The 18,554-nt window shown below is 35.7% G+C and overlaps 1 protein-coding gene across 4 annotated transcripts in view; it reads left to right on the top strand.

Moving 5' to 3' along the window:
• LOC136039859 (N(4)-(Beta-N-acetylglucosaminyl)-L-asparaginase-like) overlaps window positions 1–18,554 on the top strand; it is a 145,660-nt gene that overhangs the window by 43,666 nt on the left and 83,440 nt on the right. For all 4 annotated transcript variants that reach the window (XM_065723798.1, XM_065723797.1, XM_065723800.1 and 1 more), the window contains exons 4-5: window positions 14,066–14,253; window positions 18,166–18,273. In XM_065723798.1, coding sequence (XP_065579870.1) covers window positions 14,066–14,253; window positions 18,166–18,273 — 296 coding nt within the window. The remainder of the gene's footprint in view (window positions 1–14,065; window positions 14,254–18,165; window positions 18,274–18,554) is intronic.

Here is an 18,554-nt window from a genome sequence, read left to right as displayed (position 1 = left end):
AGATATCACTAACTAAAATCGAGTTTTCCTTCAAGCTAAGCGTAGAGAAGATTTTGTCAATCAAAAAAGCTGTAACATTCGTTACTCGTGTGGGGATGGATGTAATTTGTAGAGTTGCTGCGGCAAGTATGGTTGAAAGAAAATTTGCTGAACCCGAAGAGTTTGAATCCATCAAGTTTAGATTAAATTCACCCATTATGATTAACTTACTGGGATGGCTCAGCAGTATATCGCGTATTTCCTCAAGATTCCGAAGAAATAACGGAATAGACCACTAGAAGAACGGTAAATATTGCCTATGATTACGACAGTATCGTTAGATCTAATTTTCATAAAATGTGATCCAAAAATACCTTAAAAATTCCTAGATAATTCATCCCGCAAGTAATAATGCAAATTACAAGATATATACATGACAAGATCTCCTTTAGTCATTTTGCATTGGTTTGTATGTTCCATTTTGCAACCATGGATCTCCAATAGTATTCCATTGTCGGAATAGAAAAACGTCTCGCATAAGCCAACAATATCAGGCAGTTTGTCCGAAATAATTTGTCTCAAATTATCTATTGGCGAGGAGAGGCCCTGAATGTTAAGCTAAAGTGCAGTCAGACCATAATTACCGTTGGTAACCTCCTCCCCCAAAATATGAAGCATATTTACTGGTACAAATAGAAATAATATTTACCGGTAACCTGACCCACAGAATGATTAAGATACTAATTACAGCAAAAGGATTATTTTCGAGTTCGCAAAGGCGTCTGTCACAGCTTAAAATATTGACTAAAGCAGGTTTTACTTGGAGTCCATTTAAGTCACCAGATGAACAAAAAAGAAATCTTAAAGTAATTAATTGCAAAAGAAAAACCTGGCAAAGGATTAGAAACACATAAATAACTAATTGCATAGCAGGTGTTATTGAGATGAACCATAAGTGCGAAATTTTTTTTTAACGGAATGAAGAAAAATTGAGGAAAAAAACAATTTGAAAAGTAATGACATGAGAAAAGCATTTACAAATCAAAAACAAAATATTAACAAATCACATACTAATACTTTCATGCAAAAAATGTATTGTAACTGTACGAGTTTCATCCGGAACCTTGGCATAAACTTGTCCATGGTCAGACCAAACGCTTCTTGGGCAAAAGGTGCTACGAACCGCGTTTAATAGATCGCGACCCATTTTCGTTAGGTTTTCAGGCACAAATATACCTGACTTAGCCGGCTTACTTTTTGCTGCAAATGCTTTTTGAGCAATATCCAAGCTTGAAAATTTTACTAGGACGGGGCCAATTTTCACCCTCTCAGTTTGAATACCAGACATACGGAATCAATTAGCCTTTAAGGGGTCCATTTTTCTTACAAGCCCATTGTTTTTGTTATCACTTCATTGAGATTTTCCGAGAATTTTATTGAGAATTTATTTTATTGAGAATTTATTCCTTCATTGAGAATTTTAGATCTTCATTGAGATTGGGGTTTGGTTTCACAACATAGAAAATTGGGGTATCAAGTAAGGTGTCCTGCTGAAGTTGGTCAACCCTGTCTTCTATTCTAGAAAACTTATTTTCTAACATAACCTCCACATTATAAAAAGTCTTTGAAGGTTGTTTCAATTTTCTAAAATTTTGTATTATATTCAAAAGTAATGGAATTATAAACTTTGTTAACAATGTCTTCGCTGATAATTTTCGAAGCTCGGCGATCTTTCATTGTGTCTGACACGACACGAGGAATGACTCTCATCAGATTCGTCTTTGTGTCCATTAGTTTCTCTTTAGTTTCATTTATTGTTTCCTTTAAAGTTGGTGTTGCTGCAGAAGTCGGAGTTGACGGCGCTAGGCTGGATTTTGCTTTGGTTTTTAGTGGGTAGTGATAAGTAGGTTTTACTCAGTCTTGAAAATATCAGGGAATAAGCGCTGCTCTTGAAAAGCCTTATTTACATCTTTATTTGTCCTTGTATAAGCTTCTTAAAGTGATAATTAGAGTTGCAGATGTGTACTTCAGTCTTTAGTGGGTACCGTAGCAAGAGACTAGATATCTGGCTTGATTTTTCTGGTATTTAGGGGTTTTAATAACCACTGGTGGCCATAATGGTATCCCTGAAAGGAAGCTAGGACAAGATCGAACGGTTTGTATTTTTCCATTTTACGATCTGCAGTCGTGGGGGGGCATACTTCAGGTAACAAACTTAAACAATAAAATGTTCCAATTTGCCACCCCCAACTACTCACGATTGTAATATGCGCTTGGTTTTTTACGCAATCTCATAAAATTTTGGCAAGGATTATATCTGATTCAATATAAAACTTGTTCAGCTCTTTACTCTATAAACCCTGACAGTGAACTCGAAGAAGTTTTAGTGCTATTATCTGGACTTGATACTTCTTTCGTTTGCTTGAATTATATCTTGGATGTCACATTTAGGCTATATTTTTAGAAATTTCGTGGATCAGCCTACTTTGTGCTGTCCTATCGTCTAAATTTTTTCAGAAGGCATAAGTTGTCACTGTTGAAGTTACAGCGCCATCTCCTTATAAGTCTTTCAGGATCGCGTCCATCATGGAGCCTTCCTTCGAAGGCAACTTTTTCCAGGCACGATTTCGCCTTTTTATGTATATGACCCAGCCAACATAGTTGTTGTAGTTGCTTGTGTTTTGCCTTCAGGATTGTTCCTGTAGTGTGCTCGCTATATATGAAGCTTACGAAGCAAGGAATACGTTTATCTGTAGAAGTAGTTTCACTGCAATGTTTCTGTGCATGTTTGCCAATGAAAACCTTTCTGTGTTTGCAGTCGAAAACTGTCAAAATGATGTCGTGTTTGTTGAAAAGTAAAAAAGCCATTTAAAAAAAGATTGATATCTTCAATTCCTTTTTGTTTCCTTTTTCAACTGGTAAGATCCCATCCATGTAACTGAAAAGAAGGCGAGAGTGTAAAAAGGAACGCTGGGAAGGTAGCTTGAATTTTAGATCCTTGAGTTCCAGCATGTAATGCGACAATTTTGAAAGAAAGAAGATGCGCCAGTAAAATGATACTGTATTAACGTTTTATCCTAAGACCATCTACTTTCTCACTAGTCTTACTTTTTTTTCTAAATAATAAATAGCTAAATTTTGAATAACTCTTTGCCTAGAACTGAAAGATTTTCGAAACAATCGTTCCTTTTCTTCCGATTTTCCAATTTCCATGCTAGGGACTTTGCTCTAATTCCAGATAAAGAGTAAGTTTTTAATTGAAAGGCCACGATAGCAATTCTCTTAGCCAAAGTAATTGATTCAACTTCCCATCTTTGCAGCTATTAACAGAGGCAAGTTTCTACTTTTATCGAGGAAAATAAGCAAACTGTTTTAAGATGTTATAGATTTAATATTATTGTCTAGAAAAATTCTAATGAACAAATGGCGCTCGATGGACGCCCTCTCACGTATTGAATTGAGTAGGCAGTCAACTCTTCTTCGGTTGATAAGGGGATTAAAAAACATTGTCGTTGACTGTAGAATTTACTGCTAAAAACAAAAGATACAACCATAATAAGTATTGCTTTTTCAATCGTGAAATAAAATAGTAATGTGTTTAATGAATTTGTAGACATATCGTTATGTAGGTATATCGTTATGTACTTGACGTATATATAAGTGTGTTTTTATATAGCTATACTGTAGAATGTTAGTATCCGATTTTCGACCCAAATTACTAGCCTTCGATTTCATATGTTTTTCGTGGACTCTTTCTACTAGTATTTAAGGGGAATGGGGGGGGGTCTATCTTCTTAGCTGTTTCTAGGGCTGATGGCGCCTGGGGAAACATTAATTACAGCGCTCCCCTCCTGACTAAAATATAAGCAAAAAGTTCTGAATCTAAGTGAAACATTCGGTCAAAGTGGGCAACCCCCTATCTGCCTGTCCTGTGCCTTGCTTGTCTTGATGGTACTCCCCTGGCTACTACACTTCCGGCTATTGAAAGTTGCTGCAAAATTGGCATAGTTAGGCTTTGTCTGTGTGTCCCAGAAAACGATATTTAGCTTGTATTTAATTTAACTTCTTTCTTTGAATTTTATCCTCTATTTTATTTCAAAGTAAAGTATAATTTTAAACGCTTACTCAACATTAGATTTACGATTCCTGTAATGACAATGCTGCCATGATTAGCGAAAAAGATTTATTTCATTAGCCGAAATTTGGGTAATCAACCCAATGATTAGCGAAAAAGATTTATTTCATTAGCCGAATTTGGCGAAGATCATTCGTTTCAATATCGGGCCGGGTATGCCTTTTCCACTTTGGCATAAAATTAATTGATTTCCTCAATCCCCAAATAAGGTTAAAAAGGGCATTTCAAGAAAACGCACCTTTTGGCTGTCTATATTTTAATGACTCCATCCTGCTGCAGCCACTTAAGGCTCATGATCCCTGTTAAATATGGGATATTCCGACAAGTCTACAGCTGTAACTTACACTCAAATGTGAAGATATTTGTATTATCGGACTGATTAATCGCGTTTGTTCACTGTGCCAAAATTATGGTATCACCGAGACCTTCAGACAGTTCGTGGTAACAAACTGTTTGGAGGCCCCCTTCAAACTTTCAAAAAGTTATGTAACCCTTCAAAAGTTACGAGCCTGAGAAAATTGACCCTACTTTAGAAAATAGGGGGAACCACCCCTTAAAAGTCATAGAATTTTGACGAAAATCACATTATCAGATTCAGCATATCAGAGAACCCTACAGTAGAAGTTTCAAGCTCCTATCGAAAAAAATGTGGAATTTTGTATTTTTGCCACAAGACCGATCACGGATGCATGTTTATATGTTTTTTTTTTTTTTTTTTGTTTTTTTTCCAGGGGTGATCGTATCGACCCAGTGGTCCTAGAATGTCGCAAGATGGCTCATTCTAATGGAAATTAAAAGTTTTAGTGACCTTTTTCAGTGACCAAGAATATTGGAGGGCATCTAGGCCATCTCCCACGCTATTTTTTTTTTTTTACCAACGGATCAAAATTCTGAGGTAGCCATTTTATTCAACATAAAAATGTCTATATGGAGGACTTACTCACCCAAAGTCCCCGTGGGAGGGGCTGCAAGTTACAGACGTTTTCAGGGGGATTCTTTTGGTTTACTGTTTTAAAAAGTAGAGTTGAGAGAAAGAGTCAAACTGTAGCGTAAAGAGCGGGGTGTTGAGGAGGGAACAGTCCCTTTCATATACAGAGTAATTTCTGTTCGTTTTGAGTTTTAGTGTCGCTCCTTACTTTCAGTTAAACAAACTTGTTTTTTTTTATATTTAATACGAGTCAAAGACCCAAATATTTTAAGCGTCTAGCTTTAATCAACTGCAATCCTCAAGAAAATCGACGTATTTCATTCGAAGAGCCTGAGGAGGATCGAAGGCCTCCGATGGTCCGACTTCGTCAGCAGTGAGAAGCTTCCGCAGCTCACAATGCAGTCTTTGTTTTCGACTCAAGCAGCCGAGAGAACCTTACGATGGTTCGGGCACCTGCTTCGAATGCCACCACATCTACCCGCAAAGACGATCTATGACTTCGACCCTATCAAAGCCGGTTGGAATCGACCTCGTGGCTGACCGAAGAAGCGTTGGTCCGACGGTTTGTCCGAGTTCTTGACGATGGCAAACATCAGACAGGGCGAAGAGCAAATACTCGCCATAGACCGAAGCGGATGGATGAGGCAGAAGTCACTCTCTACGCCAAGCAGCGTCCGGCAGGAGACTTAAGTCAAAGTAAGTCCAGATGTAATAGCTTTGTTTTTTGGTCACGAGAAAGAAATGTCGAAGCACAAAAGAAATGTTCTAAGAGTAACTCTGCTCACTTCACCAACTCCACGAAGGCCTTTAAACTTTGGATGACTGCTTCGCTGTTTCTTCAGTTTTTCTGGAATTGACATCTCGATTTTCATAATCTATGGGAATGAGATCCTGGCACTACCCATTATTTCCTATTAGTTCCTATTATTTTACAAAAAAATCATTTTCTTACGTTTAAAAATAAGTTGTATTTGGAAGTAGAAACACGGAAAATTGTATAAAATTATGCTTTTCTGTGTATAGAATGATGTATATCTATATATCATCGGTTTTCTTATATTGAGTTCAATGAGTTCCGCCCACAATTAGTTCCAATCGATAAAGATACTCTGGAGCCATTTGAAGGACCTTGTGTTTCAGAGCTCTTATTTTAAATCCCGACCGGCATTAAGCCTCTGATTGTCCTTTTAAATCAATCTATTGATTGCTAGAATTTTGATAGAGTTCATGCCATATGAGCTTTTAGGTCTTAGCTCTTCCGACATCGTCACAAGTGCCATATGAGCTCTTAACTCTTGTTACATAAAGCAATGGTATAGTTCGTAATAAATAAGAATTAATTAAGTTTAATCAGTATCATGGCTGCAGAGATAGCTTTCACCTAGCAAAGAACAAACCAGCTAATATAGTAACTAAAATCCAGGTTACAGTGGTAGCTAGCAACCTAGTAAAAGACGATCACGTCCCTTAGTAAAAACTATAAAAACTACAATAGCCTATTTCCCCTAAGAATACAGTCAGATCAGTTCAGTTCAGTTCAGTTTTTTTCAGTTTATTCGGGTTTATTAAAAATAATTATAACAGTCATAACATACATAATCTCTCATCTCTATGCAAAAACTGCATGCTGAGTCCCATATCACCTCAAGAATAAATACGCACTATGGCTCTCCCTCCACTTCTCGATACAACCATGGCCCCTACCAAAAAAAACATCCTTACAAGTCCCCACCTCTTCATCCAGGAGCAAACCACTCCAACCCCCACAAAAAAACTCAATAATAACTAAACTCACTTTTCTAGTTAGATTCTTTATTCAAATTAAACTAATTCAAAACAAGATAATTTTTTATTCTCTTTTTGAAAGAACCAAGGGAGCTCCTACCTCTCAGTTCAAGCGGTAGGGTATTGTAAGCCTTAGCACAGACGATGTCAGGCGAAAAATCCGACCTCACTGTTGGCGTATGTCGGATATGGATCTGTGCAGATAGTCTTGTAATTGGAAGACGCTGTTTGGATACCAAACGGAATAGATTCCTAAAAGGCGGTGGAAGCAAGCCGGAGAGGAATCTGAAAGCAAAAACCAAGCAGGAAAGCTCAAACAGCGATTTCAGCGAGAGATAATCTTCTGTGTGTTTGATGATCTTCAAGGCATTCTTGTGGATGGAATCCAGTTTTTTCAGATGGGATTTGAATGTCGATTGCCATACCATTGCGCAATGCTGTAAGTGGGGTCTAATAAGTGCATTGTAGAGAAGGGTAAGGGTTTTACGTGGGAATGTTAGCTTCAGTTTCTTCATGATACCCAGATTCCTTGAAAGCTTTAATTCTACAGCATGGATGTGAGGAAGGAAAGAAAGGTTTTTATCTACTATTACTCCTAAATATTTTGCACATCCATTTACTGGTCGTTGAACCTTTCCACGAGACGTCACAATTCCTGTTATTTCTGGGTGAAGGGTTTCTACCCTAGAAAATAGTAGGATGCAAGATTTTCTACATTGATGACAAGTTTGTTGGCATCCATCCACAGATAGGTCTCTTCTATGATGTTTTCAAGCTTCCGCTGGAGTGAAGGCACTATCGAGTCCGCAGCAGGTCATTGTAGTGTCGTCAGCGAATGCTATAAGTTCATCTTGCTCGTTAGTAATGTTTGATCAAAGCATAGGTGACAGCATTTTTGGTCGTCATGATTCGGATTAAGGATACGAGTTAGGTCATTTACATGGACTAAAAACAAAAGAGGACCGAGGATTGATCCTTGGGGCACACCAAATTTCACAGTAGTGTCGTTCCTTGGGTCGTCACCAATGTAGATGCACCTATTTTAAAGGTAAGATTCAAACCATTGAAGGGCTATCCCTCTCACTCCAATATGTTGCAGCTTTCCCAGTAAGATTGTGTGATCCATACTGTCAAATGCTTTCTTGATGTCAATCAATATAGCAGCTGGCAGAAGACCTGAGTCAAGTGCTCTGTTGATGAATAAGCTTAAGGATGCCAGAGCATCTTCTGTTGAATGACCAGGTCTGAAGCCGAACTGACGACTAATAAAAAATCCTTTTTTTTGGAGAAACTGTTAAAGTAGTCTTTGTTAGGGTTTTTCAAAATTTTTTGAAAAAACAGATAATATGGATATGGGTCGGAAGTTTGATGGATCGTCATGAGGGCCACCTTTATGCAGAGGGATTAGATAGTAAGCATCCTACGCCTGGGAATTAGGCAGCTGAGTCAATCAAATATAGATTCATACCCCAGAGTATTACATCATCTATGGTATTAAGATGCAATTGTGGTAAAAAATTATTGGGGTTCCAAGTTATGCTGACACTTTTGGTGTATTTTTAATTTCTATCCGGCAATATTTGTGTGGATTTGAGTATACTGTCATACTGAGAATTGTCTCTTACTATTCCAGTATGTAATTTACTGGGTTAGCAACCAAGTAAGAGACGATCACTTCCAATTCTGAGAAATATAATAACCCGTAACTCCTAAAAATAGACACAGATCAAAACAAGAAGAACACTGTCAGGACCGTCTTCTCCGAAACCATTATATAAGTAACTTACAGTCTCTTAGCTTGAAATACAAGGGAAATATATTGGCTTCAAAGTCAAGAAAAGTTGCTGCAACCACGATATTCTGCATGTACGGCATCTTTTCTTTTCTTTTCCTCAGATAGCGGGGAACAGGAGCATCGTAGAGAGCTATTTAATGGCTAATTTACGGGAAATGGATGGGGTTAAAGACTTTTTGTTATTAAAAAAAATGATTTAAAAAATACAATCAACTTTTTACGAAAAACTGCATTTGTCATGTACGCTAACTTCTGAAAGTTTAAAGCAAATTAAACTTAACAATGTAAAACACGACTTGTACCATAGCAAGGAATATACGTAATGACATAAATATAAACGTATGTCTATTATTAAGTACTTTGCCATTGGCATTCCCATTGTATGTGTAGGTATTTCAGTTTGGTGGACCATTAAGGAATACAGAGACTCCAAAATGGAATCATCTTCAAGTAAACATCAAGAAGCAAATATTAATGAGGTGACGACTGCTACTGCTCTAGCTTTAATGGAGCCTATAGGAACGGGCATTTCAACAAATTAAAAAGAACTCCCTGAACACAAATGTTCAGGGGCGTTCCTGGACATTCCTGGGAGTTGTTTTGCATGACAATTTATCGTTTAAGTGGCATGTTCAAATTGATTGAAAGAAGGTTGGATGATTGAATGGAGGCTGGATGATTATGAGTAGACTGGACGATTGAAAGAAGGTTGGATGATTGAAAGAAGGTTGGATGATTGAAAGAAGGTTGAATGATTGAAAGAAGGTTGGATGATTGAAAGAAGGCTGGATGTTTGAAATGAGGTTAAATTTATTGAAAAAAGGCTGTATGATTTAAAGAGGGCTAGATAATTGAAAGAAGGTTGGATGATTGAAAGAAGGTTGGATGATTGAAAGAAGGTCGGATGATTGAAAGAAGGTCGGATGATTGAAAGAAGGTTGGATGATTGAAATAAGGTTGGATGATTGCAAGAAGGTAGGATGATTGAAAGAAGGTTAGATAATTGAAAAAAGGTAGGATGATTGAAAGAAGGCTGGATGATTGAAAGAAGGCTGGATGATTGAAAGAAGGTTAGATGATTGAAGTAGGTTGGATGATTGAAAGAAGGTTGGATGATGGAAAGAAGGCTCGATGATTGAAAGAAAGCTGGATGATTGAAAGATGGTTGGATGATTGAAAGAATGTTTGATGATTGAAAGAAGAATGGATGATTTAAAGAAGGTTGGATGATTGAAAGGAGGCTGTATGATTGAAAGAAGGTTGGATGATTGAAAGAAAGTTGGATGATTGAAAGAAGGCTGGATGATTGAAAGAAGGTTGAATGATTGAAAGAAGGTTGAATGATTGAAAGAAGGTTGGATGATTGAAAGAAAGTTGGATGATCGAAAAAAGGTTGGATGTTTAAAAAATGGCTGGATGATTAAAATAAGTTTGGATTATTGAAACAATGTTGGATGATTGAAAAGAAGGTTGGATGATTGAAAGAAGGTTGTATGATTGAAAGAAGGTTGGAGGTTTGAAAGAAAGTTGTACGATTGAAAAAATGTTGAATGATTGAAAGAAGATTGGATGATTGAAAGAAGGTTGAATGATTGAACGAAGGTTGGATGATTGAAAGAAGGTCGGAGGATTGAAAGAAGGTTGGATGAAAGAAAGAAGGTTGAGTGATTTACAGAAATTATTGAAATAACTAGCTGCGTGACCCAGCAACACGTGGTGTGTCAGATAGTCCCCCCTGAACCCCTCCCCTAAAAATGGTTGGATAATTGAAAGAAGTTTGGATGATTGAAAGAAGGTTGGATGATTGAAAGAAGGTTGGATGATTGAAAGAAGGTTGATTGATTGTAAGTAGGGTGGATGATTGTAAGAAGGTTGGATGATTGAAAGAAGGTTGGATGATTGAAAGAAGGTTGGATGAATGAAACAAGGTTGGATGATGGAAAGAAGGTTGGATGATTGATAGATGATTTAAATGAGGTCGGATGATTGAAAGAAGGTTGGATAATTGAAATAAAGGTTGTATGATTGAAAGAAGGTTGAATGATTGAAAGAAGGTTGTATGAACGAAAGAAGATCGAATGATTGAAAAATGGTTGAATTATTGAAAGAAAGTTGGATGATTGAAATAAGGTTGGAGGATTGAAAGAAGTTGGATGATTCTAAGAAGGTTAAATAATTGATAGAAAGAAATAATGATAGGAAGAAGGTTGGATGTTTGAAAGAAGGTATTATGATTAAAAGAAAGTAGGATGATTGAAAGAAGGTTGAATGATTGAAAGAAGGTCGGATGAATGAAAGAAGGTTGGATGATTGAAAGAAGGTTGGATGATTGAAAGAAGTTGGATGATTGAAAGAAGGTTGAATGATTGAAAACAGGTTGGATGATTGAAAGAAGGTTCGATGATTGAAAGAAAGCTGGATGATTAAAATAAGGTTTGATGATTGAAAGAAGGTTTGATGATTGAAAGAAAAATAGATGATTGAAAGGAGTTTGGATGATTGAAAGAAGGTTGGATGATTCCAATGGGAAGGTCATTTTCCTTATTCCTCAAAATTGGGATCTGTAATTCTCCTAAATGGTGTTTTCGGCTATGGTGATTTCAATGGTGTTCACTATTGAAGAATGTTAACTATTATTTTTGATTAATATTAATAGTAGATATTTATTGCGAAACAAATTTATGCTAATTTTGAAAAGTCGTCTGGTATCCCGCAAAAATTTTTTCGGATCGAAATGAAAACCGCACCGTTGGAATCACCATAGCCGAAAACCTTCTCTAGGAAAATTACAGCTCCCAATCTTGAGGAACAAGGAAAATGACTTTCGCATTGGCAGTAATGAAAGTGATTTCGATTGATATTAATGGTAAAAGTCTATAGCGAAAATAAATTTATAACAATTTCGAATAGTAGCCTGAAATTCTACAGAAACTACTCTGGGTCGAAACAACTTTTTTTTTGTTTACTGTAGGCCGTGGTTTGTTCTTTACTGGGTTGCAGCTACCGCTTTTACCATTAACATGGTTGCAAGATCTGCTCCAACCTTGCAAAGAACATATTCTAGCCCATATTAACCGAATATTAAAAAATGGTGTATTGAACAAGGACTATCAAGTGTTTTCAAAATTTCAAAAATTAACTAAACACTTGGAAAACTATAGGTTCTATCGCTGTCTTAGCTCCATGACTATCTATCTTGGTTCTACTGTCCTAGGAATGACGCATGGACGGATAATAGATAGACATATCTATTAATAAAGGAACTAACATCATTTTCATACAATCTTAATAAGGGGGAGGGGGGATCAATGTCAGAATTGCCTCATACTCAATTGGACTTTTTGAATTAAAATGGAATAGTTGTGGGCATCAAGTCACGGCTTATTGTAGAAAAAGCCAAGACAGATAGTCCAATTGAGTGAGAGGCAATTCTGGCATTAATCCCCCCCCCCCTCAAAAATTAGATTTCAAAATCACCCTTTAAACATGGTCCTAGGCAACTTTCTATAATGTTTAAGTGCCCTCTTTGTTTGCAACAAATAAAAGGAAGAAAGAGGCTGCATCAGTGCTACCCATGGAAAAATATTATTTTCCTTCTTGTTCAAAGTGGAAGCAGTAATTCTAATATTTAGGATTTTCAACCTTGGTGCCTCCAATGGTTTACTTTTTTGTTTTTCTATGAAGCCCCAAAGCTCTTTTTAAAATTCCTGCAAATTTGTTGTAATAATACCATTTATTATTAAGACTGATAAAAATAAAAATTACCATTCCTGAATCAGCTATAAATGGAAATCAGCTATATATTAGGAATAAGCGTGGTTGACTTCTTGTCATATAATATAAAAAAAACTAACACACATGGTAAATTGGCATATGTGTTTACTCTAGGCATGCTAGTGTTTTTTTTTTGTGTTTTTTTTTCATCTATTTTGTGATTGATGTCTTTAAACCAGGTTCTGACAATCCAAAATTATCTTACGCCAAAAGCTTCTTGAAAACATCGTTTTAGTCGTTATTGTGTTTCAAACTTAAGGGATCCTTATTATAAAACCTGAATGCCCATGGTTTCTTCTGATTTTGTTTTGTCATTCCCCTCAACGACCCCTGATAGTTGCAATGTTATACTGTTAGCCCTTCCTTAGATATTGAACCCCCCTTATTTCCATTATTTGCTTCTAAGTGGTGTTGTATTATAGTGCTAGGACTTTTGACTCTTTAAACTATATTTTCCTAAAAACTTTGTTGTTGGGTAATTGATTATCTTGCACTTACACATATTTCATCTTTTAAGAGTAATTGTTTGACCACACCTGTGACCAAGAATACTTGTGCTTAATTTTTCTAAAGTTTTTTAAAAACATGTTTTTAAATTTTTGGTTACTCTGGGCTAGATTTCGTTCTCTACTAGCTTATGATGGATGCCAAATTGAGTATATCACGCACTCATAATAAACCTTTCGACTTTTTCTTAGCACGAACCTCATAAAGAACGAACCTAGATAGTTTAAGAGAGAAAACGAGTTTAGTTTTTTAAAAAAAAAGCAATGACTAACGTACCAAAAACGCACTATAAACAAAAGCAACAAAAAAATATTAATTAATAAAAAATTCGGAATAATTCCTACCTGTTTTGTAAATGAAAAAGCAGTTTGGTCTATGTAATTATTTAAGAATAAACTACAGTGTCAATAATAGCTATGCTATTAAAAAATGCAATTTTTGTTAAAAATTGCATCGTGTTCAGTACTCTCATTTATATTAAAGTCACTCTTTAAAGTAATTTCAAGTAATTCAAAAATGCATGTGTTGTATAATTTTTATATGAAGTTTTTGTCAGAAATTGCGTTTTATTTTAATATTATGTTTTGTTATTTACAAAAAGCATTTAGCTTTCAAATCAACCCTTAAACATTTCTCTATGATGTTTCAGTGCCCCACTAGCGACAAGAAAAAAATGAAAGGAAAAAAGGAAGCATCACCGTTTCCTGTCTGAAAAAGCTATTTTTCCCTTGTTGCCCAAGATGGGAGATTATGATTCTCCTTCATGGTATTTTTGGTCTTGGAAATCCCAATGATGCAGTTTTCATTTCGATCCAACACCATTTTTGTGGGGTTCGAGGCTTTGGAAATTTCTGTAAATTTATTTTCGCAGCAAAATTTCATCATCAATATTAATCGAAATAATAGTTAAATAGTTCCTAAATCAGCTTCAAATTGTGGTTCATCCTGAATTGACAATTTCTTTCAAAACGCGTTTTAAATCTTTAGTTACTCTGGGTTAAAGTTCGTTCTTTACCAGGTTGTGGTGGATGCCGCGACCTTGATTGGAAATTTTTATTGTCTTTAAATTTATTCAAAAATAGGGGAAAAGGTTCAGAGAAAGCAGGAATAGTGCTTTTTTTAGTGAATGTTTCAAATATTGTGCCATATAATTTGGGCCTAGAATGTCGTTCCAGATTCCAGTGAAAGTTGTGGTCCATATTACCCTAAAACTGCAGATGACGATAGGAACGAAATGCCCGTAAATGGAGATCGGTATAATCATGACACCATTGGAATGATTGCAATTGACAAATATGGCAGGATCGCATGCGGTACATCAACAAACGGGTCGAAGTTCAAGATTCCTGGGTAATTTTCTCCCTTATTCTTGTTCTTCGTCATTTTGTTGCATTAATACTGATACATTGCAAAATTTATTTGGAAAGCTGAATTAACAGCGGCATCTAGTGACGGGTACTAGGCACTGTAATCTAGCACTCTCCTGGAAGCTTTTCCTCATTAAATACCGGATCTGCTTATTTATACTACAATGGTATTTTTCGTAGACTGTAAACTCAGCAAGCATTTTGTTTGCAGTTGGAAGAAGAAGAAGAAGATTATTTGAAAAAGTTGTTCATAAACGTCTATATAGTTTCCTAGGCTAACGGTTTGCTGAGTGAGACCCAATTCGGATTTCGTAAAGGGCACTCTATGACGAATGCTTTGCAGCATTCAGTTAACAGTGGTATGGGCAGAGGTGAAGCACCTCTGTCTGTATTTATAGATATTCGCAGTTTTAACTGTGTTCGCCTCATCTCTGAAGGACCTGGTGAGAAAAACGAATCTCGCATTGGAAATGCTGGAGATTTTCACTTCATTAAGTCTATTGTGTGTAAATGTTCACAAGACATTTTTAACGACGTTCTGTAGAGTTGGTACACCACTGGATGTGTCTGGCCTTTATGTAACTTTACTGTAACTTTATGTGGTAATCCAGTTCAGCAAGTTAATCATCTTCTCTACCTTGGTTTTTATCGTGATTGCCATCTTGCATGGAAATATCACAGTGACGCAATTTCATCAAAAATTGACCGTGGAGTAGGTATACTTCGACGTCTGCAGCACTTTGTCCCTCAAAGAATACTTCTAACTATATATTATTCGTTGGTTTATCCATATATTTCCTATGGCTGCCTCCTTTGTAGCAGTAACTTCTTATGCAAATATAGAAGGGTACAAGTTCTACAAAACAAAGCTGTTAGAACAATTGGTAGGTATGTCCAGGATGTACATGACACTTCTGCTTGTTTTAGGTCCCTGAAGCTCCTTAATGTAGGTCAAGATAAGAGATAAGATATACTTAGAGATTAGATAGATAGAGATAAGATAGGATAAGATATTACCAAGTTTCGGTATTTGTGTTTTAGTGTATGAATGGTTGTATTATTGATGTTTTTAAGAGTTTTTACCACAGCTTAGATACCAATACAGTTATGAAAACTCCTATCTTGCCCATGAGAAGCTTTTGGTACAGAGCTCTGAACTTGGCACCTCCTCCAAACCCGCGCTCCGACGCGTAGATCGTACTACAACACCATAGGCGAGAACGCAATTTTTTTGTTGCATACACAGCTTAGATACCAATACCAGTTTCCTATTACCAATTAGATATCAATACCAGTTTCGTGTCTCCAGCCGCTAGCATCGCTACCACGTACTGTGTCCCAAAATAAATCGAGTATTCATATCTGTATATTGGTATCTAAGATGTGGTTTTTACAAAATTAATAGTGACCTGTATAATTATGGAACTAGGCAAGGTGATAATATTGTTATTGATTTGCGTATCGATACCAGGTCTTCATTTTCAATGAAACACCTAGGTCCATCTATATAGAATTAGCTACCGTTGAGCATTAGGGCGGTGGAGCACGTACCTCAGTTTAAAAAGAATTTAAAAGATTATTTTTTGGGGGAATTTGCTGAATTTTATTATGGCTAGTAGGTTGGGTAGGGGAGGAAGAGGAGCTGGAGAGGTACGGGGGGCTGGGAAAATAAGGGTGGACAGGGACTAAGGTTGGGTGGGAGAGGGGAGGGGAGTATTGAAGGATGATGGGGACTGGATTTTTTATTGTTATTCTTTTTATATTTTGTTTACCAGTCATTATTTTTAATTGTTATTTATTTACATATCTATTTTTCATATATATATATATATATATATATATATATATATATATATATATATATATATATATATATATATATAAAGGTCATGGCTTATTTATTTTTGGTTTATTTATAAATATTTTAATTAAATAATTGAGGTTTTAGAAAATAGTCGAGCTAATAGGTAAGTAGTTACGTGGACTTTCCCGCGACCGCAAACCCTCATAGGTTTTCTTCAGCGCGAAAGTGTTGTCTAATTTATTTGTTTTATTAAAAAATTGAATTTAAAAAAAAATAAGTCGATTTCTCTCAATAAGCAACAAGCATTCTGATTTATATCTACCTTTGCTATTTAATTCAAATGCACTGAAGACCAACTGCTTCATTTAAGTTTTAGCACATCATTTATCAACAATTCAATCTATTTAGTTTTCAGTTAAACTCAATTGTCAGTTCAGTCGTGTATTTACTGATAGGGCTCGGATAAGTTTCAGAAGTAAAAATAAAAATTCATCCGCACAAAGATTCATACATGTCACCTGGGAACACTAACAGAAAAGTATCGAAAAAGCCTGGCTTCCTATACTATTTAACTGCTTAGTAATTGATTTTGAGCCTCTTTTTTCTTTCTATCTACCTCATTCTTTCCATCATTCTTTCCTCATTGCTTTTCATATTTTCCCTTATTTTGTAAAAAAATCTTAGTGTTTTGTGTATAGTTTTGTACTTGTGTAGTGTAGTTTTTCCTATATATCATTGATGTTTTAATTGGCTTTAGGATAGTTTATACCTTAAATAAGTTTTTTTTTTGGTATAAAAATGTTAATTTAGCGAATGTTCCTTAATGTTGCTTTCTAAAGACTCGTTTCTGTTTACATGGCTCGTAGTTTGATTATTCTTGCTTTAATTTCTGTGTGTATTTCTGAGCCAGCTTTCCCTATTCTGTTGCAAAATTTTCTATCTAAATTGCCATTTTCAGGTTCCTTTATTCAAGGAAACCGAAGCTTTAGTTTGCGCTTATAGAAACTATCTTAACAGACAAGTCGGAGAAATAATTGGATAAACAGGAACTATTTTAAGCCAATTAGAAATAAAGATAAATATCAAAAACATACAACGCTAAAGTAACCATTAGATATTTTCTGTAATTTTTCCGCCGGTATCCCTTTTATCTCTTTTTCTTCTCAATATTCTCTCTCCTTTTCTATATCATCTTGCTTTTTGTCTAATATTTTCTTTTTTTCTCTTTAAGGAAGTAATTTATTTCAAGGGAAAGATGACACCGGGCTCAAATTGTTGTCGCTTTTGTTCTAATGGAATAGTAGAGAGCATGTTTATTCACTGCAATAGCTTTTAGCTAATATGAGCAATATTGAAAATAAAAATGAATCGAATATTGCTGGTATGTACAATAAGCAACAGCAAAAAATCATGGTGGGAAGTATTGAATCATGTATAGTATAGCATCTCTGCCGACTAGAAGAGGAATTGTTTATTTGATTCTCTGTTAACACAAAGGGCATCCGATTAAGGAAAATGTTGACAACATTTTGATATTTTGTCGTCTTTCTTGGTGATGCAAAAAAAAGAGGTCGGCTGCTCGCTTCTCAACGTAGGTGGAAGATGAAAGACAAAGTGATGAAATCTGTTAAAAAAAAATGGGCGTTGTTTGTGCTCAAGAATTTAAAGGAAGATTTAGACCAACTAATTAAGTGAATTATAGCTGAAGCTTCGTTAGTATTAAATCTAATTTTATCACCACAAAATGTGTTTGAGATGTTATTCCAGACGGACATAAAAGACACAAATCAAATTCTAAAGAGAAAAATGTCAACATAATGTCGGCTTAGTAGTGTTGCCTCAAATTTGGCTATGGTCAGCTCAATAAAATATGGGGAAAACGTGAGTAAACACTATAAATGGTTAAAATGACAAATAAAATGCTGCACAACGAATGAGAAAAGTAAGTTACAGAAAAGAGCACAAAGGTACTATGGGCTAATTGACGTTCCTCCTTTTGTATTTCGACTAAAATATAGGCTTTTCCTTTCTTATGACATGCATCTGAGCATGACCTATTTCTGCCATTGTGAAACGTTTCAAGTGTTTTAGGAGAGTTGGTGACTCATCTATCGTTGGCTCTGGATGTTATGCTGATCAATTTGTTGGCGGGGCATCAGCAACTGGAGACGGAGATATACTAATGCGTTTCTCCCCAAGGTAATGTCTTTTCTAATATAAACTTCTGTAAAAAACAGCATATGATATCCAATATCTTGTCTGAACACATATTTCAACCGAGTTCAATTTATGTTTTTTGTAATGAGATAATTCCCGTGTAACTTTAATCAATCTCATCGTCGACTTTGACGTTGCATAGACTTACTATTACTTTGACCTGAATTAATCATGTATTGAAAGTCTGTACCTTGATATTAAATAGCAACCATTCATAGTTTTGCTTAAGAAAATTCTGAAAATAAGAAAAAGCTTGAACATCC

This window comes from Artemia franciscana, chromosome 20, assembly GCF_032884065.1.
Source record: "Artemia franciscana chromosome 20, ASM3288406v1, whole genome shotgun sequence".
Classification (NCBI taxonomy): Eukaryota; Metazoa; Arthropoda; class Branchiopoda; order Anostraca; family Artemiidae; genus Artemia; species Artemia franciscana.
This window is presented reverse-complemented; position numbering and strand designations above follow the sequence as displayed.